The sequence below is a fragment of the Lissotriton helveticus genome, chromosome 1_1 (assembly GCF_964261635.1).
Source record: "Lissotriton helveticus chromosome 1_1, aLisHel1.1, whole genome shotgun sequence".
Lineage (NCBI taxonomy): Eukaryota > Metazoa > Chordata > Amphibia > Caudata > Salamandridae > Lissotriton > Lissotriton helveticus.
Genome location: NC_136057.1, coordinates 1,038,240,556 through 1,038,263,308, shown reverse-complemented (window position 1 = coordinate 1,038,263,308; position 22,753 = coordinate 1,038,240,556). Strand labels below are relative to the sequence as shown.

Below are 22,753 nucleotides of genomic sequence, written 5' to 3'. Positions count from 1 at the left end.
TGTAGTTGGGCCTGAACCCAGATTGTGAGTGGTCCAGGCCTCCTGTCGCCTCTATGAAACTGGACATGTGGGTGTTAACATGTTTCTCGGCTAGTTTACTCAGGAGGGGCAGAAGAGAGATAGGGCGAAGATTGGAGAGTTCTGTCCAGGGATAGGTAGAATTTTTCCGGATAGGATTCACTACTGCCTCTTTCCATTGCTGGGGGAGTTTACCTTCTTTGTAAGAAAGGTTTAAGACCTTTTGAATTACGGGGCAGAGAGCTGTACTCAGAGTATTCATTACTCTGGGGGGGAGAGGGTCAAGAGGAGATCCACCGTGATTTCAGGGATGGGCTGCCTGCTCCTACGCAGGCACCTTTGCACCATGGTGCAAGGGTGCCTGCGTTGCGGGGATGATTTTTTTTTTTAATTAAAAACCTTTATTGTACCTTTTAGAATAACACAGCTGTTGGCCTACAACCCGAGGGCTGGCCACAATCGCATTTCTGCAGTTCTCGTGCAGCAGGGTATAGCATAACACCGATTACCGTTCTCTTTCAGTATTAATTTATAAAATAAATTAAAAAGGTACATCAATCGCGATAGTATGCTGATCAATACAGGTTTTTAGGTTTCAGTTTTTGAACAACAACAACAACAAAACATAAGGAAATCACATTGCGGTCGTTCATTTTAGGTTCTTATTCGCGTTAGCTGTATCTGGAAGCGCTCCCTCTGTGTATACCTAAACTAATCCCTTCAAGGACTGTTCAAAAATGGTGTGGGGATGATTATTTTTGTACAGGAAGGGAAACCTCTCTGTACAAAAATAATCACAAGAGGCTTTTCCTCTTTCTATGTGTGCAGCAGAATGCAGCACACATAGAAAAAGGAAAAATGAGGAGAAATAAAGATATTTCTCTCCTTTGCGCCTCCCTTACTCCTCCCCTGGGGAGGCGTAAGTTTTTGGCACTGCCTCAGATTTACGATTTCTCGTAAATCTAGGGCAGTGTCTAAAGGCCATGGAAGTTGCTGTGATCGCCCCCAGCAACACCCATTGCACGCCCCTTTAACGCAGAACACTGCGTTAAAGGTACTGATATTTATCAGGCAGCATGAAGCCAAAAAAAGTGGCTTCGTGCTACCTGATCAAAAATATCACGCAGGCTTTTGCGCAATGAAACGTCAATAAAAAGTGACGCTCTGATGGCGTAAGAGGCCTCATAAATGAGGCCCTCGGTCGCTGTAATATGAAGTTTTGTTGATCTAATACACAGTCCTACTAAATCTGTAGGAACTGTATAACATATCTTACAGAAATATCCTTAAATAGATCTGAACCAATGATGGACACTCTTGGTGTATGATGTTGTTTGAGATCCAGAACGGTGCGTGCACATTCAGTGCAGCAGTCGGACCATCAAGTGACCAGCTATTGCAGCCTGCACCTCCTAGGTCAACATCTGTCTGTTATAGTCGGGGCCACTGGAATTTGTCGACAGGAGAGGGCCAAATTATGCAGCAGAGTTGACTAAATGATGCAGCAAGAAAAGGAAAATCTTGTGGCATAATGCGGGACATCATATCGTAGTGTTACTTAAATTATTTTGTCATATTTACACAGGTTAACACTATCTGGACAAAGGTTTTTACCTCATTAGACACCTAAATGTAGTAATAAGCAACAGAAACACGACCAGTTGCACTTTTCATCTGTTTAAGCTAGAAACAATATTTTTTTGTTAAAATCAGCCCATTATGCAGCAGGCAATGGATTGTGACAAATGGGTCAAAAAACAAAAGTAATGAACCAGGTGCACAGCGTGATTTGCCTTGTTGTTTATATACAATGTTCATACAGTTCTGTAGGTGCTCTGCAGGTGGCGTCCTTCGTCTGTGGACGTCTGAAATCTACATAAGATCCGTGTTCCTAATGAAACATTAGTTACATCCCTGTAGGCGCACTTGTCCCTCTTTATGAAATGAGGATTCCATACTCATTCATGATAAGAGGTACTTCATTTAATGTTTTCACATAAATTTCTTTGAATTGTTCTTTGTTTTATTCAGATTCAAAACGGCATTACTGAAGCAAAATCGAATTCCAATGCATTTTAGGCTTCTTTTGGCCCTTCATCAGGAAACAATACTACAAATTTAAGCAAAAAAAATCATGTATACCAGTGTTGTTTGTCATGGCCAATGTACTATGGGTGATCAATACACGCTAAAAAAAGGATATGACGTGTCGAATAAATCAGTGTCTTAATGGTGTAAGTCATGTTTAAGACGCGCTTTTTATTTTAGACGTTTTCGATCACGATGCGGGCATTAAGGTCATAAGGTGACACCATTAAGACACTGAAACAAAGAAAAATTCTAAGAAATGTATGTGAAAACATTAAATGAAGTACCTCTTATCATGAACGAGTATGGAATCCTCATTTCATAAAGAGGGATTAAGTGTGCCTACAGGGATGTAACTAATGTTTCATTAGGAACACGGAACAAATGGGTCAAAACCATAACAATGTGTAAAACACCATGGCCTCAAAATCGCATAATTCCAGTGGTCCTGGTTCTATATAACTGACCTTAAGACACTGGCAGAAGTCTTAAGGCTAGACGGAGAAAGGAGTTTTCCCTCCCTGCCTTTAGTAAAAATAAATCCCTAGTACCTTTCCTTGGTGATATGTAAGGGAACAGTAACCAGCATTAGTAGGGCCACTCTACTTGAGGCCAAACTCTTTTTTTTCTGTATGACTGATGCTTCCTTAGGGTACTTTTGTTGGGATGAGGCGTTTTGGGTTGTGTAGGAATGGTAGATTGAGAGAGGTCTTCAAAACTGATCTGGGTAAAAGAAATAAAAGAATAACAATAGCTCCATTAAGTTTATGTATAATATTGTCAGTATTATTGTTACTTTATTTTTGTATTACTCTGTAGGGGAATTTATAGGAATTTTTATTTAAAGGGGAGATGACAGCTGCACCCTTGTAAATAAGAGAATTTCATGGTACATTAAGAACTCGACCCGTGATTAAAAATATATGAATCAACAATAGTGCAATCAATATTTGAAGAAGGTAAATACAGTTCAGTAAAATATTTATTTTGGATATGTTCTGTCAAAGTCCTCCTTTTTAGAAGTTTTCTTTTAAATTTCTAGTTTTTGTGTAGAATTGTCAAAGTGGCATCACAAAAAGGAGTGGGTTGAACTAGTTAGAAGTCTGATTGGCATTGCTTTCCACATTGACCAACATTTAGTCATTTCGTACACAATGTGAAAGAACTTTAAGAAGCTGTGCTAGTAGTATGGATTTCATTCTGTCACAAATGCTTCTTTCTCTTTTCTGCAGCTGGTGTATCCTCATGACCTTCGGCTTTCGGAAAAAGAGGTAGTGAAATAGTACTAACAAAAATGTTTTATGTTTATTTGCTTGTATTGTGCACACTGTAGAACTAAATTGTATATAGACTTAGAAGTATTAAGATGGAATAGCTTGCTGTTTTGACATCCAGTGCAATCGATTATAGTTCGATTGGTCAGTGGACGAAGTGGGCGGGATCGGACAGGCACGACAGGACCCTACTTTTCTAATTTATATAAAACAGTTCACTTACTTTTTTTAGAAAAGAGCATCATCCCAGGACAGTTAATTCCAAGAGTTGAAATGCATCAGCAGAAGTGTAAGACTTAAAACTGAGGGAGTGGCAGACAGCTAAACGAGCATTCTTGCCAGGGTTCCTGCTTGCCTGATAGAAATGTAAATGTGCGCAACTGGTTAATCTGCAAACCTAATGGGTTCTTGGAAGCCTGTTTTGGCTTGAATAGATGTAATCACTTGAAGCTTCCTAGTGACAGATTTATTGCAAGGGAGTTACCAGCTGAGCTTTGAAGTGTGTGTTTTTAATGGACAGTTACAAACAAAATTGCACTATGTACAGTCTGGGTATTACACAATCAATATTTCTTTTAGAAGCACTTTCTCTTAAACCTTTTTTTACACATTTTGTATCGGCCTCTCTTTATATTGTTTGTAATGCAGGATTAAAATAATGACTCATGTTTCCAGTGCATTCTGTCACAGACTGGGACCTCGTAGCACTAAGCTTATGCAAGTCCCTATTCTCCACTGCATCAACCGGGATTTGATTCTGTGGCTCTCTGGTTACAGACACAGATCTCTTCAATGCATTCGCTACCAGAGGTTTCATAATGTATGATAGTGCATTTCACAGTGTTTAAATTAATTTCTTTTTATTTTGTATTTAATCTGTGCCTTATTTTATATGTAGTTACTTGAAGGTGAAAGACCGAAAAAAGTTACAAATCATTTTGTTTTGTTAGCCACGCCGTTGACTCCGACCCACACTTACTCCACCTGCCCTCTAGGCACTCCGCAACACGGTTCCCATACTTGTGTTTAATGCACTTCAACTACTGGTTGTAGTGGAGCAACCGGTAAAAAAACATACATTAGTTAGGCCAGGTTACAGGATAAGTACCCTGTTCATGTGGTACCATAGATGGACATACGTGGTTGCATTCATTTGTCTTGAAGACCGTCGTTAAGCATTACATGAATACAATACTGGTAGAGGCAGACAAATGTAATGTACATTAGAGGCAGAGCACATTAGTAAATATGCATCTTAGAGGGGTGTGGATGGATGCTTCCATCATGGTCCGAACATATGGATCTGAAGTTGTGACCTGAACTGGATCAGTGATTGGGCCCTGGCAAACTGAATCCTTGTTCTCCCCTGTATTTGCCTGTAGTTTTGTGTGTCACCAGAAAACAGTCTTTTGACCAGAGGTTGGCTATTTGGATGTATTGCACAAAACGTTTTTTTTTTTTTTTGCAGTAATTTGGGCCACTCTTTCAGTGATTGTGTACTTGAGGAAGAGAATCTTGAATGTGATTCTGTCTTTTACCAAGAGCTAGTTTAGTCTGTTGTGGTATGCTTCTGCAGTTGTGTTTTTTATTAGCCAAAGATCCGTTTCCCTGCTATGTTTTGTAGTTTTTAAACTCAGCTGATTTGGTAAGCTTGTAATACATGGGACAAGACTTTATAATGGTCCAGTGTTAAAGAGACCAGATCCTAATTGCTGTTGGGTGATATTGCGGGAGGGTGAAGGAAACGGGAACATTTTTCTTTGACTTTGATTTTCTTGGAATAATATTTGTCACATGCTCCTTTGCAAGTTCAGGCTGATGGCAGCATGTCACATTTCTCCTAAGTTTTTTGCTTTCATTTTATAGGGTACGCATTCTCCAGAGATTTAAATTAAATATGACTTCTATTCGAAACATATCGTTATTAAGTTATAGGTCGAGTAATTTGTACAGTAGTGATCAAAATTAAAATAAGCATTTACCAGTAATGGGATCAGTGTAAATAAAATATTTTTGGATAACTTTGAGAAGTCCTACTTTAATTTGGAAAATCGCCATTTCAAACCTCCAAGAGCTGATGCGTAACACTGGGCAGGCCACTATCCATGTAGGGCTGGATTAAAGGAGTAATAGCTAATATAGCTAGTGGTTACGTGCCTCAGCGTAAAATAATATGGGTCCTTTAGAATCTCATTTTCGTTTTGAGTGCATCAGGGCCAATCTTAATGAGTGGGCTGGAATTAGGGTTTTGGGTCTGACTTCTGGACCTGGCTCTTTCTACAGGGTCTTACCAAGATTGTTTTGCCTTTACTCTCCATCTTTTTGCTGAATTTGTTTGTGTTGGCCTTAGGACTTCAGCACTGATTAGCAGTGCTAAAGTGCTTATTTATTTATTTATTTATTTATTCAAAGTTTTATATAGCGCGAACAAGATCCTTACAGATATCAGAGCGCTTCACAGAGACAGGGTAGGGGCAGTAGGAATGAAAAGCGGTAATGGGAGCAACGTAGTAGTCACTAACATGATAGGATAGTAATAACATACTTAGAACATATCAATGTACAATCAGTTAAAGCAGTAATATAAGACAGCACAAGTCATTGATCCCACTACAGAGGTGTTCAGGTACACCTTGGGTGTGTGGACGGTTTATACCAATGTTCTGGTATAGAGGGAGCACTGAGTGGGGGCATCGGGAGGGTGAATCAGTGATCCACGTGTATCATATCTTGGTCGGTAGTATGAAGGTAGCGTAGTAGTGCCCCATCAAGTAGAGGTATACTGCCAAAAGACAAGGTGTGCATTGAAACAGTGCAATGCTGGGTCTCTGATCCAGCACCTATAAGGTTCAGGAGATCTTGGCCAGTAGGATGGTTTTCACCTCTTTCTTGAAGAGTGCAGTGGAGGAGATACGCCTTGTTTCAGGAGGGAGCGCATTCCAGATCCTGGGTGCCATTCCTGAAAAGGAGCGCTTGTAAGTTTTCTCTTTCCGGAATCTACGAGGTTTCAGGAGTAGATTTTTTGAGCTTCTATTGGATCTCGAACCTCCTGATATAGACAACTTTTGAGCGAGGTAGTTGGGTGCATTGTGGTGCACCGCCGCGTGTGTCATAACTGCAATTTTTAGCTGTATTCTGGCTTCAATAGGCAGCCATTTTAGGGACTTTAAGTCTGGGGATATATGCGAATGTTTTCTTGAGCCAGTAATGAGTCTTGCGGCAGCGTTCAGGGAGGCTCTTAGGGGTGCTGTTGTGGATAGCGGGAGTCCGCTGAGGGCCACAATTCCGTAGTCTATTCGAGGGATGACTAACGCTTGTACAGCAGTTTGGAAGTCTTCAGCAGGGAGGAAGGGTTTAATTTTCCTCAGTGTGTTGATTTGGAAATTAGCTGCTTTTGTGGCTTTGCTGACATGCTGCTGCATGTTGAGCTTGGCGTCCAGTGTGATGCCTAGAGATTTCGCTGAGTCTACGATGGTGGGTTGGACATTGAGTGCTGTAAGGTTGTTGAGCCATGTTTGGGTGGTGGAAATTTTCTCCGGGGGTGAGATGAGTAGGAACTCAGTTTTCAGAGCATTTAGTTTGAGGTGGTTATCGGCTAGCCAAGATTGAGTGTTAATAAGCGTGGAATTCAGATGTTTGATATCTTCCGGGGATTGAAGCTTTAGGTACAGTTGTGTGTCGTCGGCGTACATATGGAATTGGACGTTGGAAGCTTGGAGCAAAGTGGCGAGCGGTTCCATGACGAGGTTGAACAATGTGGGGGAGAGGGAGGATCCTTGTGGAACACCTAGATCTGCAGGCACAGGTGAAGATAGCACATTGTCGATCTTGAACTTCTGAGACCTGTTGTGAAGGAAGGACGAAAACCATTTGAGAACAGTTCCCGATAGACCCATTCTAGTGCTTAGCAGCTCCAGCAAGTTCTCATGTTTGACCGTGTCAAATGCTGACGAGAGATCAAGAAGGATGAGGAGGCAGGACTCATTGCGGTCAAGAATTTGGAGGGCATCATCAATTATGTGTGTCATAGCTGATTCCGTGCTATGTTTCGCTCGGAAGCCTGATTGATGCGAATTGAGGAGGTCAAATTGGTCAATGTGTTTCGTTAGTTGGAGTTGGACACATTTCTCCAGTAGTTTGGCCAGGGTGGGGATGTTGGTGATGGGTCGGTAATTGTTTAGGTCAGACGGATCAGCTGTAGGTTTCTTGAGTATAGGCGTGACTTGCCCAACCTTGAGGGAGTCTGGAATGAGGCCTTGTTGCAGGGAGCAGTTGACGATTTTGGTCCAGAGAGGGAGGAGCAAGGGGATGAAGTCTTTTACAGCATTAGCAGGTAGAGGGTCTGTGAGGTGATTAGAGGGCTTCAGGGTGCAGAGCAGTTTGTGTATTGTTTCTTCCGAGTAGGTATCGAAGTGCAGCCAAGATGCCTTGTTTTTAGGTTGAGTGTTGGCCATTCTGGTGTGGTTGGGGAATCGGCTTACATCCATGATGAGGTTGTTTCTTATGTTGTCTGTCTTTAGCTTAAAGAAAGCAGAGAAGGCTTCACAGTGTGGGGTGTCGCTTGTTGTGCTGTTTGATTGTGAGGGTTGTGTTTTAGTTTGGGTCTTGATTAGTTCGAACAGTTTTCTTGGCCTGTTTTTTGCTTGATCCAGCTGGCGGCTGAAGAAGTCCATCTTTGTGCGCTTTATTTTCCTGAAGTAGGCATTTCTCTTGTTTTTAAGCCTTTTGAGGTGCAGTGCTGAAGGGTCCGATCTCCAGGTGCGCTCTGCCAGTCGCATAGTACGCCTGTCGTCATTGAGTCTGTCATCATACCAGGGGTTAGAAGTTTTGGTGGAGACTCTCTTCAGTTGCAGTGGGGCGACTTCATTGACTATTGTATTCATAGATTCAAGGTAGTGGTCGGTCAGTGAATGGACATCCGTGGCACCAGAAGGGGGGAGGAGGAGATTGCCGAGGTGGGGAGGCAGGGTAGAGGGGTTAAGATTCTTAATGTCCCTTTTCCATGTTTTGGATTTGATTGGTTGAGCCGGGTTAGGTTTAACTTTTTCATTGATAAAGAAGGTGATAATGTGGTGATCAGACCAGTCGCAGGGTAGGATCGCCTCCAGTTGTGTAGAATTCGCTTTGGCAATGATGAGATCAAGTATTGAGCCTTTGTCGTGTGTTGGGCTGTCGCATATTTGGGTGAGGTCAAGCGCATTAAGGAAAGTTTTGAGACTATTCACCACTGTGTCTTTCTGATCGTTCCAGTGGAGATTGAAGTCCCCCAGGTAGACTTGGGTGGTCTGCCGACCGGCATTAGAAGTGATCATGTCCATGAGTTGTTGGGTGAATATGAGATTGTCACCAGGCGGGTGATAGATGAGATGTAAAGCACAGACTTGTTTGCCCTCGCTGGTGATGTCGAGGCAGAGGAGTTCACAGGAGGAGAGGGAGGGGGAGGTGACTTTAGTAGCGGAGAGGTTGCTCCTAAAGATGCATGCAATTCCCCCGCCCGTTTTGTCTGAGGACCTGTCTAGCCTAATGATGTTTTGTCTGAGGACCTGTCTAGCCTAATGATGCTTGTGCTCTTTCCTTAAACATAACATGGTGTAATTGGCTTACACCCAATTGGCATATTTAATTTACTCATAAGTCCTGAATAAAGTAGCACTACATGTGCCAAGTGCCTGTATATTAAATGCTACTAGTGGGATTGCAGCACTGCTTGTGCCACCAACTTAAGTAGTCTTTTAACCATGTCTCAGGCGTGCCATTGCAGAGCCTCTGTGTGCTGTTTTAAACTGCCATTTTCACTTGGTAAAATAAACTTTTGCCAGGCCCAAACCTTCCTTTTTAATACATATGACACCTTAAGGAAGGTCCTGGACAGTCTTCGGGGCAGGGTGGAATGTATTTAAAAAGTTGGACATGTACCTTTAAGCTTTACACGTCCTGGTAGTGAAAAACTCTTCAATTAATTTTCACTACTTCAAGGCCTATCTCTCCCGTAGGATAACTTTGGAGTTACATTTTATATGGGTAATTTCCAAATAGGAAGAGATAATTGGTTTGTTTGTTGTCTCTGGAATCCTGATTTAAAATCCTAACTTATGGTGAAGTCCGAGCTTAAGTCACTATCCTGAAACTTTTAGATACCTGCCTTTTTTTTTGCCTTTGCCATTTGGTGTCTGACACCTGATTCTGGCCACATTAATGATTGTAGTTAGAAGTTGGGCTTTGTGTATTCCTCCTAGCCACACACAGTTGGAGCTTAGGTGTGACTGCACAGGCTGTCAATGGCAGGATGGGAGGGAGGAGCAATGCACAGCCCTACTTGCACCTGAATAGGAATGTAGTTAGTCTAGAGCTAGGGAAGGCAGGGCATCTGTGCACTTTAAAGACATACCTATAGAAGCTTCTTCCTACTTAAAAGCCACATCTATGTTTAAAAGAAAGTCCTCAGGCACCACCACTTCAGTACACTTCTGGGTTTGACTATACTCTGCCAGGAAGGACTGCTGTGCTACTGAAAGGACTGCCATTTGACCTGACTGCTGCTCTGAAAGAACTGCTGGACTGTTGTGCTGGCAGAACTAGAGTGAATCAAACGGCTAGTTGGCTAGTCTCCTGATCTGAAGCCTCAGGGACATAATAGGCTTCCAACAACCTTGCATCTACACCTGGACTCTGCCATCTGTGAGTGTACCCTGCCAAGTGGCGCCACCCCAGTCCCGGACCCCTGTAAGTGGGCTTAAGGTGCTTAGTCATCCTCTGTGGTACTGTGTCAATGGGATCTTTGATGAGGATGCAGGCCCTCACCCCTCACCCCTCAGCCTCGCTCCATCTCGGATCCGACAAATTGCTTCGGCTGCAGGACGCGTCTTTGACACAGAGGCACAGAACGCTCCGCAAACCAGGATTTAAGGTACTCGGTTAAGTAGGCCTAACTGTGTCCCTGTAGCTGGCTTGCACTCTATCGCAGTCAGCCTGAACTTGTGATATTCACAGTTTGTGCTTTACGCCTTTGGGTGCTAATTTCTCTAAAAACTTTAAATTCCATATCTCTGGTTCTACTAATTGGACGTTTGTCATATTGGTTTTGTCTTACATATTAAATTAAGCTCTAATTGTCTAACCTGGTGTGGAATCCTTTTTTTTTTTTGTGCGTTATATTTCCCAGTTTTAACATTTGAAGTGTTGCACAAATACTTTACCAATTGCTTGTAAGTTAAGCATTACAGCTAGGAGGTAGAGCACAGGTGAATTAGGGGTTTTCTTGTGCCTTACCATGACTAGAAGTGTGGTGGTTGCTTGACTAGGGCTGACAACCCAGTAACCCAATTGCTAGCACCTACCATACTGTGGATGTGAGAAGTATGCACAATTATAGTTCGGGTTAATAATGTTCTTGTATCAACGTTGATTTTACATTGTTCTGGCTCCTATACTGGAAGGAATTATTTGAATGTATTTTGTCTGTAAATCTTTTTAACTGGCAATAATGCGTCTTATTTAAAAAGAGCTGATGTTGTGATAGGCTAGATTTGACAGGGCTGTACATTGAATAGCACTTGAGGTAGCCACGTGCATACCTATAATTATACTTATTTTTTTTTTCTTACAGAAAACCAGCATATGCTACTTGTCTTTCCCGGACTCCTACTCTGGTATGTACATCGTGCATTCATCACAAGGCCCGGGGTCCCCACTGTATGGGAATTTGTACAGTTCTGGATGCAGTGATCGGCACAAGTGAGCAGAGAACCAACCAGAACGCTGTTAGTGATGAAAGACTTGTGGAAATTAGAAGTTTTGGGGAATACTTTTCTATAGCACTAGATTTCGAAAGTCTGGTGTCATTCATCTGGGCAGTAGGTGCACTTAAACATTTTCACTCCAGAATTGCTGTCAATTATCCTTGTAGCAATGTCTTGCTGTACTGTGATGAATGGCCGTGATGAAAAGGTAGTCAAGTGTTCGTTTTATTTCAGTGGTGGAAAAATTATGCGACTTGCTATAGGCATGTGATGCACTTTACCTGACAGCCAGTAGCACAGATTTTTCTTTTTATTGTAATATATTCTACAGAATTTGTGAGGCACAAACAAATGACCTGGCACTGAGGGGATGTGAATGGCCTTTGTGCTAACCAAAGGTTTTGATGTTTGAGCAGTGTCTGTGGTGCTTTTCTGAACACGTTGTGGTACCCAGTTTTTAGATATCACTGGAAAAGACATTCCATGGTAGGGTTGCTTCATTCCCACATTCCATGACACCATTACCATGGTTGCTGAATTATTACATACTAGATTCTAATAAGATAGAATTAACGTTGTTCAAAGATAGCATCACAGAGCATGTATGTGCTAGGAGGAACTTCAAATCAAGCTCCTGGCATCATTTATGACATGCTCTTCTGGGTTTCTAGCATGTGGACAGACTAAGATTTGCAATAGCAGAGCATCTAAGGAACAACGGGTCTACATTTGGGTGTATTGATGACCGTTTTCAATGAAGTCTGGATGACTTTCTCGATAAACGGCCATTTGAATGATGCAGACATTTTTTAACAACGCCTGTTTGGGCACAAGCTGACAGTGGAGCGAGCTGAAATCTTCGTTTAATCCGTTGCTCGACTGAAGAACTGAATCAGCTGCAGTTGTGGTGAATGTTTGATCAAGTGTGTCAGGCATCACGGAGACAGACCGGTTCGACAATCTATTTGTGATGGGAAGAACAGGATAAGTGCTAAAATATTGTGTGAGAAAACCAAGGATGAGACGATTACTTTTTGCAATCTGAAATGTAAAACACAGCTCTTGTACCTGCTGTTTGTCGAACAAGAAAGTCATGCAGTGGCAAGCATATTTAGCAATAGGCATTGAGCTATTGCAGGCGTTTAAGAGCATGGGCCGTACGTCATGGATTGGTCCTTATATGAAAACAGCTAAAAGAAATCCATGAAGGAAGGTTTTGGAACATCTGTTCGGTGATTTCTTCCAGGCATTCTGAAAATAATTGATGGCGTGTGGCAAATATGTAAGAGTATGTCAAGAAATGTTCCGGTAAGTGGCAGTTGCGTGCTTGGTACTTCATGTGATTGATTTATTTGTTTGGAATTATTCAACGTCTCTCCAACAGCTGAGCCACACATTTTGGATTATTTCATGAGAGTTTAGTAGTTTGGTAGTTGCTGCTACACTGCTGTTTCCATTTTGGGAAACTCTTTACGATCTTCAATCATCTATCCTGCCTCACTTCTTTTAAAAAGTGGTATTCAGCTTTTCAGTGTTTGCCATGTTTTAGTGATGTGATTCAGCACATCAGTCTGCCGCAATTAAAGAAGAGACCATTTTGGGCCTTTGTAGTCTTGGGCAGTTCTTCAGTGCAGTAATCTACACATAGTATGAGCTGCACACAGACATATTGACAGCTATAGAGACATAAAAAAGGAACAAACTGTGCATTAAAAAAGTAGGCCCCACGAATGGTTTACATAATATTGTATATTGTAACTCATTTGTCCTGAGCATTTTATTCACGTTTTGTTGATGGGTTTTGTTCACAAAGTAATCAAAAAGTAGATGTACATTTAATCATTTATATAAAAAGGTATTACAATAGTATGAGTAATACCCTCATCTGTTTGCCATTTTGTTTACAAAAAGTAAACTTCTTTAATGTTGACCTCTGATTCAAGCATAAGAAATTATTTTTATTAAAGAAATATAAACCTGGATGGACCGAACTTAATAAGGGCCCGCTGAGTCCAGTGCATAAAGAAAATAGCACCGAATACCCAAGCTAATGCAAGTACCACTGTTTGTGCAAAATTGGAGAGATACAATCACTGCTGTCCATCAGCAGCCTGTGCAGTTTATCTTGCTTAGGCCCCTTCTCAGCTCCTTCCATGATGGAAGATGTTTCGCCACTTTTGTGCATGATTCGTCCCAGCAGGGCCAGTTCTACAAGAGAAAGAGCTGTTGTGCCTCTTGTACCCCTGCTGTTTAGTAGGACTGACAGGAATCGTTATCCTGCAGCAGGCATCGTTTTGTTAGTGGACCTTGGCGAACGCCATCCTTACTCTGAGCTGCTTAGTTTGCAGAGCCCCTTAGGGCTCACGGGTACAGTCCAATCTGACAGTATTTGAGGGTTGTGATGATTCAGCTGTCACATTTTCAAGCTACATAAAATGTGATTAATTTTAGACTTTCTTATTCTGTCATGGTTTTAAAGCCAGGAAAAAGGATCTCTGAGTTCAGGTGTTTAGAGCTTGGAGAGCCTTTCCATGAAGGGTAGCTAAACTACTAGCGGAACTTTGTGACCTTAACTTCCGACCTTCTGTATGAAAATAACAATGACGAATCCATGAATTGCGTCCTTAACATAACTTTACATAAAATTGAATGGCCAATATTATTTTGTTAAATTATAGTGTATGGTCATTGTGTTTTTATAACTTGGAGCCAGTTAAGCTGAGTTTTTATTGCAATTATGTGACAGATCCCAAATTATGCAGTCTGTGCCACACATGAAGTGGAAACTGAGGTTCTTCAGGTCAGCCCTCCTCACACAGGAGTCGCATTGCAGAAGTGGTGGGACCAGCACACAATCCTAAATACTAACAAGCATTTACAATGCAATGGTCTCGGCAATATTATAGGTAGAGCTATTGGCATTGCTCATAATTTTTTGTTGTTTTTTATCCCTAAATAAATGGCATTGTCATTTCTATTGGCAATAGCTGAATTGTTTGCATATGTGAGACCTATTGCATTAGCAGAGAGAGAGTGAGGTAGTGAGAGAAAGAGGTAGAGAGAGAGTGATGTAGTGAGATAGAGAGAGAGGTAGTGAAAGAGAGTGAAAGTGAGTTAGTGAGATAGAAAGAGAGCGTGTGAGGGAGTGAGATAGAGAGTGAGTGAGGTAGTGAGTTAGAGAGATAGTGAAGTGATGTAGTGAGATAGAGAGTGAGGTAGTGCGAGAGTGAGGTAGTGAGGTTTTGAGAGAGAGAAGTTGTGAGATAGTGAGGTAGTGAGATAGATAGAGTGGAGTAGGGAGGTAGAGAGAGTGATGTAGTGAGAGAGAGCGGAAACATTTCACACATCGGAAGCACCCATCAGAAGCACTGCACACATCGGAAGCACCCATCAGAAGCACTGCACACATCGGAAGCACCCATCAGAAGCACGGAAGCCCTGCACACATCAGAAGCACCCGTAAATAGAACGGAAGCACTGCATGCATCATAAGCACTGCACACATTGGAAGCACCCGTAAGAAGAATGTAAACACTGCACACATCAGAAGCATGGAAGTACTGCACACATCGGAAGCACCCATCGGAAGCAGCCATCAGAAGCACCCATCAGAAGCACCCATCAGAAGCACATTCTCTGCATTATTAAAGGTAGAGCTATTGGCAGAGAACTGGTGTTAGGGTAGATATTGGAGAGGGGTGGACACTAAGCGACAGACACTGGTGAAGGGGAACAGACACTGGTGAAGGGGAACAGACACTGGTGAAGGGCAGCAGACACTGGTGAAGGGCAGCAGACAGTGGTGAAGGGCAGCAGACAGTGGTGAAGGGCAGCAGACAGTGGTGAAGGGCAGCAGACAGTGGTGAAGGGCAGCAGACAGTGGTGAAGGGCAGCAGACAGTGGTGAAGGGCAGCAGACAGTGGTGAAGGGGAGCAGACAGTGGTGAAGGGGAGCAGACACTGGTGAAGGGGAGCAGACACCGGTGAAGGGGAGCAGACACCGGTGAAGGGGAGCAGACACCGGTGAAGGGGAGCAGACACCGGTGAAGGGGAGCAGACAGTGGTTAAAGGGAGCAGACGCTGGTGAAGGGGAGCAGACGCTGGTGAAGGGGAGCAGACGCTGGTGAAGGGGAACAGACGCTGGTGAAGGGGAACAGACGCTGGTGAAGGGGAACAGACGCTGGTGAAGGGGAACAGACGCTGGTGAAGGGGAACAGACGCTGGTGAAGGGGAACAGACGCTGGTGAAGGGGAACAGACGCTGGTGAAGGGGAACAGACGCTGGTGAAGGGAGAACAGACGCTGGTGAAGGGAGAACAGACGCTGGTGAAGGGCGAACAAACGCTGGTGAAGGGGGAACAAACGCTGGTGAAGGGGGAACAAACGCTGGTGAAGGGGGAACAAACGCTGGTGAAGGGGGAACAAACGCTGGTGAAGGGGGAACAAACGCTGGTGAAGGGGAACAGACGCTGGTGAAGGGGAACAGACGCTGGTGAAGGGGCACAGACGCTGGTGAAGGGGCACAGACGCTGGTGAAGGGGCACAGACGCTGGTGAAGGGGAACAGACGCTGGTGAAGGGGAACAGACGCTGGTGAAGGACTGGTACTAGTGTATGGGAACAGTCAGACACCGGTGTGAGGACAGACAGTGGTGTTGGGGCAGACATCAGCCAACCACAGACCGAGGGGTGGGAAAAGGTAATTGGGGCAGTGCTGGGCCACAACCAATCACAGACGTAGTGGTGGGAACAGGTACATGGGGGCAGTGCTAGACCACACGGAGCGAGCAGGTGTTTGTGTCGCACACACTGTTTTACACCTTTCATATTTACATAACACCATTACGGACGGAGCTTAAGGCATTGAGAGATTTGCCCAACATGACACAGTTTTTGGTCCGGTACAAAGCCGGAATTAGAACTCTAGGGCTGAGTTCCGAGGTCAATATTTTAGCCACCAGTTAACCCGTTAACCCCCTCACCCCCCTAAGTATTTGCGGAAGTATTACCTTGAAGCAATGGCTTAGGGAAGCTTCTGTTCTTAACCCTCAGTCCTGCTCCCGAGTCAACAGCCTTAAGTGTGCCGCCACCTCCTCGCGTAGAGTCGAAATCCCCTCAAGCCAACAAAAGAGGAGTCATGCTGAAGTGCTACCAACGTAAAATGTGCAAGAAACACGGCGTGCGCACTTCTCCACACTAGATGCACCTGATGAGACCGGGAACGTCCCGCCAGTGCCAGCTAGCGTACCGCATGTCTAAACGCCCCCCACCCCTCTCCCCCCTTCAACGAACTCGCACCACTGAGCTACAATGCGAGCCTGCCCCCGATCATGAACGTAAAACAAACCCAGATAAAACGCCAGGGCATCATAAAGGGAACTGGCCATTGCCCTTGAACCGCAAACATACACAAACCAAGGGATCCGAAATTACAGAAACCACCCGCTCTTCTTGCTGTTTTAGAACAATAACACGACCCGCAGGCCATGCGGCGCACCGCGAGCGCTCAAAGAACACATCCCAGGTGGTGTTGCAAGGTAGGCCGATCCTCCCTTCCTACCTAAATGAGCAGTCCAAAAGATGCGGCCACCAAGCAGAACCTAAACTTCCCCATAAAATACTCAAAAGGAAGAAGTTAGTGTCTAACCAAGAAAACACCCAAATTACTGAGGAACTCGTAAACACGAGCACCGCATCCCTCTTCATAATAAAATCCGAGGGGGCTGCAACGTGTATGACCGCCCCGGACCATGTCGAACAATCACCTTCACAACATAAGTGCCCTGAAAATGCTGCGTAAAACGATGTTCACATTAGAGGGTCGCAATGACAAACTGACTCTTAACATGGCTGCGCTGTGCGCCATTGACCCTCTACACTGGTCAATACTGCCCCTCAAAATGGTGGGGCCACATGGTGGCCCCTAGCATTCATACATAAGATCCGAAGGGGCTGGAAGTCTATGCCCGCCCCAGCTTTGGCCCAGACCGAAGGCAAGCAAGCACCTACCGAATAAAGTGCCCCCAAAAATGCCGCTCAACATACATATCCAAAAAGGGATCCCCCGCTGGCCAAGCTGTCCCTACAAAATGGCCGCGCTGTGCCCCATTGACCCTCTGGCACGATCCTAATAAAAAACACGAGCCCTAAGCCCGAAACCACCTAAGCCTTCCCGGAGAAAGAGGCTGACCCGGGAAGCACAAAAGAACAGAGCGCCCGTGCAGCTGCACATAAACATGGCCCGTGCGATAAAAGTCAGGACAGGGGACACCGCAGTAATCCCACACAAAGGAAAACAAAACCCAGACAAATCCTCACATGCATTCTAACAAGCCCTGCCCCAAGTCCCGGCAGCGAAAACACAAACCCGGCATTCCCCCCCAATACAGATACCAAGCCCCCGCAAATAATGAGACAAAACCCAGATAAACCCCCGGGAGGGGGGGGAAGGCCCAACACCGTGCCCAGCCCCAATTTACCCACTTAATAAGGACCAAAAGCAAGTTAACTGAAAACATACGTGCCCCCCAGCAACAGCGGCCCGCAAATGCAGGCAGCCCGGCCCAGGCACCACTCCCGCAATGGGGGAAGTGGGCCCGCAGGGGAAAAAAGGCTCACCTTATAATAATATCCCTGGGCACGACCAACGACCTAAATCGGCCCATTCTGCCTGAAGGAGGGAGAGACGGAGGGGGAGTCCAGGAGGGAGAGAGCAGCGTGGGAACACGGGTACAAGGCGAATAGAGCCCGGCAGCACAGGCGAGGAGGAAGGGAGTCCTGCTGCAGCTCGTCGTAGGAAAAAAAAAATGGCGGCCGCATGCTTCAGTCTTTTTCGGATTCGGGGGCGTGGTTTTGCTGTTCTGAGTGACGGATGACGTCACTGTCTAAAGAACAGCAAAAATGACGCCCCCAAATCCGAGAAAGACGGGGCTAAATCGGAGTGACGGCTCTCTCCTCCAATGGCTGGCCTCCTTTTAGGAAGCCAGCCAATGGGAGAGAGGCATAAACTGAGGCGGGACTAATAGTCCCACTAAGAAACATTAATTCTCGGACTTCCGGTCTGCCGACCGGATATTACCGAGACCTAAAAACCTATATTGGCTTCCTCTTGAGCGAGGATTAAATGCAAAATATGCGGTTTAAGTAACCCACCTAAAAAAGACTACATACTCTGCCATTTTACTAAACTTCTCAGGCATCTAACATGGGCTCAGAAAGAAAACCTCTGTCCAGCTGAAAACAACAAGATTCAAAATGTCAAAAGTGCGGAATCATTTACTCTAGCACCACTACATTTATGGAGGTTACTTCTGACAATAATATGACTATTTCCCGACAGTCTATGTTTTAGGAAGTCCTCACAGACTAATTTCCTGCTCAACCTGAACCGAATTTAATGTCCTATTTTGTGTGCTAGATACTCTTCATACACTCATTTACCATAAATTATATTATGCTCTTATTTCTTGTAAAGCATACTGATGCCTCCTTGAATGGGAGCAGCTTCACTGACCTTGCGCTGCTGCTGGTCTGCCTTTTATCCTTTTGCTTTCTGCCTCTTTGCACTCTTTTATGCGGTTTTGCTGTCTTCACCCTTTTTGGCCGTTTTTCACTCTTCTTCTCTCTCTTTGCTCCGTCCCCCTGCCGCTGCTTGACACCTCCGGTCCACCCCCTTCCTAGCGCCACGTTTCCCGCTTCCGCCTCTCAGCTGTCCAGCCCTCCCCTACTTCGTGATGGCCACTGCCCAGCACACGCCAAAGGCAAGCCGTTCTGCGCATGGACTGCGCCCAGCACCACAGACCCTGGTTCTCGGACATTCCACTAATATGACACCATCACCCTCCTCGCCCTCAACATCGGACGCTCGCCGCCTGCTACCTCGCGTTGCCAAAGGACACCCAAGGACCTTTCCCCTGCCGAAACTGCAGCTACATTCTCACCCATCTTTGCACTCCAGCATTGCCCGCCGCCCATCTGATCCACAGCAAACTTGACCGGCTCAGCTGCATTCGCCTCAACACACGCTCCCTCCATACACACCACAGAAATGTGGGACCTCCTAGACTGAACCCCCCCAACATCGCCTTCCTCACAGAAACCTGGACGAGATCTGGCTCGGGCCTGGACATCGCCATTCATGACTAATACAAGAACACCCGCAAGGACCGCACCGACCGATCGACCCGTAGGAGGCATCATCATAGTCTACAAGAACTCCATCTCGGACGACCCCACGGCAACCATGGTACATCTCCACTTACAGACACAGACCAACCCCAACCCCCCCCTCCCGCGGAACCCTCATCTACAGACCTCTGGACCCTCACCCGTCCTTCACCGACACCATCATTAACTTCATCAGACCCCAGTGCCTCATATCCACCGATTTAAATCCTACTCTGCAACCTCAACCTCCTCCTGGACAACCCCAACGACCAGAACACTAAAACCTTTTAGAAAACCTTACGAACATCGGACTCAAGCAGCTAATCACCTCTCCGACCCACGCAGCAGGGCACACACTCGGCCTAGTCTTCTCTGCTAGTGAAAACATCTCCTACAGTAACACCTCTGAACTCCTCTATACCAACCACCACTGTGCCCTCTTCGCCTTTACCAAACTCACCGCGCACCAACGCACCCACAGCCCCCGCCACAACTGGAGTAAGGTCACTGAGGAACATCTTGTTGCCTCACTCAGTAGTACCATACCGCTGACATCCACAGACTCCAATTCCTCAGCACGCAACCTCCACAGATAGATCGCCAACTGCTCCGATGCGCTGGCTCCCTCCAAGATAGCACCCGGCAAGCAACAATCCAAGAAAGCCAGCTGGTTCACTCTTGCCCTCCACAAGTCCAGATACCCCTGTAGACAGGCGAAGAGATGGAGGAACAACAGAACCTTGGAAGCCCACACACCCTTCAAAGCCACTGCTTCCTCACACCACACCCTCCTCAAAGCTGCAAAGGAAACGCCCCTTCAAGTTAGAATCCACGCCAATGTACACAACAGCAAAGAACACTTTGCCATCGTCAAGGAATTCGCCAAACCCCACAGCGAGACCACAGAAGTCCCATTCTCCCAAGACCCCTGCAACAAACTCGACACCTACTTCCACCAGTAGATCAACCCGATCTACGACAGCTTCAGCACCCAAGTCCTGCCCATCAACGCCCATCACCATCTCCCGAGACAATGACACCCCTCAACAGACTGTTCAGCTGGACCCCGCTCACCAAAGACTCTTAAGACCATGAAGAGCATTCATTCCGGAGCACTCTCGGACCCCTGGTCCACACCACATCTTCCACAGAGCCGCCACCACCATCAACCCCAAACTGTGCCGCACCATCAACTGCTCCATCGAGACCGCCACCATCCCTAATGACTGGAAACATGCCAAGATCAACCCCCTGCTGAAGCAACAGTCAGCCTTCCCAACCGACCTCAAGAACTTCAGACCCATCTCCCTGCTCTCCTTCCCAGCCACGGTCATCGAGAAGGCCATCCATGCCAACTCGACCTTTTGGCTGCCTTCGATGCCGTCTCTCACTGCAGCCTAATCACGAAACTCCACAACGCCTGCATCACCGACAAAGCCTTGGACTGGATCCGTTCCTTCCTCACTGGGAGAACCCAGCGAGTCAGACTTCCTCCGTTCCTCTTAGAACCCACAGAGATCAGCTGCGGAGTGCCTCAGGGCTCCTCCCTGAGCCCCATGCTTTTCAACATCTGCATGGCCCCGCTCGCAGCCATGGTCGGGAGCCACTGACTCAGCATCGTTTCCTATGCTGATGACACCCAGCTGATTCTCTCCCTCACCAACAAGCGCACCACTGCCAGAAACAACTTTCACAACGGGATGAAGCCCATCGCCACCTGTATGAGAGACCGCTGCCTCAAGCTCAACTCTGGTAAGTCAGAAGACCACCTACTGGGGCCCAACACCTCCGCTTGGGATGACTTTTGGTGGCCGGCGGAGCTAGGAACCCTCCCCGCCTCCCACACCCACTGACCACTCACAACCTCGGCATCATACTGGTCTCTTCGCTCACTATGCACCACCAGATCAACGCGGTCACTTCATCATGCTTCCACACTCTTCGCCTGCTTCTGAAAACTTTCAGATGGATCCCCATGAGGCCAGGAAGACAGTCACCCATGCATTTAGCAGCAGACTCGACAACAGCAACGCACTGTATGCAGGCACCACCCAGAAACTCTTCAGAAAACTTCAGAACGTCGCAGCCAGACTGGTCCTCAACCTCCTCCACTACATTTCCGAACACCTACAAGAACGCCTCTGGCTCCCAGTCAACAAATGAGTCCCGTTCAAGCTCCTCATACACACCTACAAAGCCCTCGTCGACGCTGGACCAGCACACCTGATCCACCACCTCTCATTCCACGTACCCACCAGACCCTCGCCACTGTCCCTCTGATCTGCAAGACCAGGACTGAAGGAAGATCCTTCTCCTACCTTGCTACAAATCCTGGAACGCCATGCCTCGTCACCTCCGGCTCTCGCAGTCTCTGACACAATTCAGGAAGGATCTCAAGACTTGGCTTGCCCCCCCCCCCCAGCCCCACCAGTGACTTGAGACCCTAACGGGTAAGTAGCCACGCTTAACAAGCACAGATTGATTGATTAATTAAAGGATTAGTGCTATATAAAACTGTTACATAATACACATATAATTATAAGGGTGCAAGGAGCAAAAATAATGTAGACAATTCTCCTGCTATATTGTTCATACTGAATGACTGCCAAAGCAGTCATTCTTTGTTTATTCCATTGCAGTGGCAGGCGGGCACCACATGTCCAAGCTGTACAGTGTACTGTAGTACCTCAATGCAGCACTAGTTGTTTTGTCTGCTTGTGCAAAGTTTCTCAAAACCTTAATTCTGTGTTTCTATCATGACGATCCTGCATTGCCACACATCTTGTACACGCTGAGATTCTTGGGTCTTCCTCACAAGAGTCTCATGTGACATTCACCCTGGGGCCACTCACTGTGTCAAGGCAATGACCTTTGGTCTCAGCAAGGTATTCTAGCATGAGTGCATCTCATACACCATTGAACTCCATTGCCAAAGTTTCCATGCCCTTGCTGGGAAGGTTCTCTTTAGTGTCAGCATAATGCTCTCTCTATAGCCCCTCTCACTACAGGACAGTATTACATTCTTGGTTTGTGTGTTGTGTTTCAGATTTATTCAGGGGACAGTGGTTTGTTCTCAGTATGCTCTTTATGTGTTTCTAGATATTTTGTGGGCAGTAGTGAATGATTGGTCTCCACTGTATTCCAATGCGTTCAGGAGGATTGGCAAAAGTATTTAGTTGGTACATCGGGGTGCCTGATGGACCATAGTCCTGTCCTGAGCATTGCTTGTGGAGGATGTTGGTAAATGATTGTTCTGTTCTCTTCATGTTTCAGGATGTCTGGGGGACTCCCAGTTCAACTTCCGGCTTCGTCAGTCTGTGGGACACAAGCTCACTTGGCTTGGGGAAGACCGAGAGTACAACAGGGATGCGCCTTTAACACTTCAGGTACCTCAGCTATTACACAGAACTCTGTCAGAGATGGGAAACAGCCACCATTTCAACTGTTGTGGCCAACAACCTTGCCTTCAGC

General features: G+C 45.8%; 1 protein-coding gene across 2 annotated transcripts in view; it reads left to right on the top strand.

Annotated features, from left to right (window-relative positions):
- The window catches only part of DENND6B (DENN domain containing 6B), a 269,667-nt gene that overhangs the window by 58,387 nt on the left and 188,527 nt on the right, over window positions 1-22,753 (top strand). For both annotated transcript variants that reach the window (XM_078677849.1, XM_078677845.1), the window contains exons 2-4: window positions 3,339-3,377; window positions 10,987-11,029; window positions 22,556-22,668. In XM_078677849.1, the coding sequence (XP_078533975.1) occupies window positions 3,339-3,377; window positions 10,987-11,029; window positions 22,556-22,668 (195 nt within the window). The remainder of the gene's footprint in view (window positions 1-3,338; window positions 3,378-10,986; window positions 11,030-22,555; window positions 22,669-22,753) is intronic.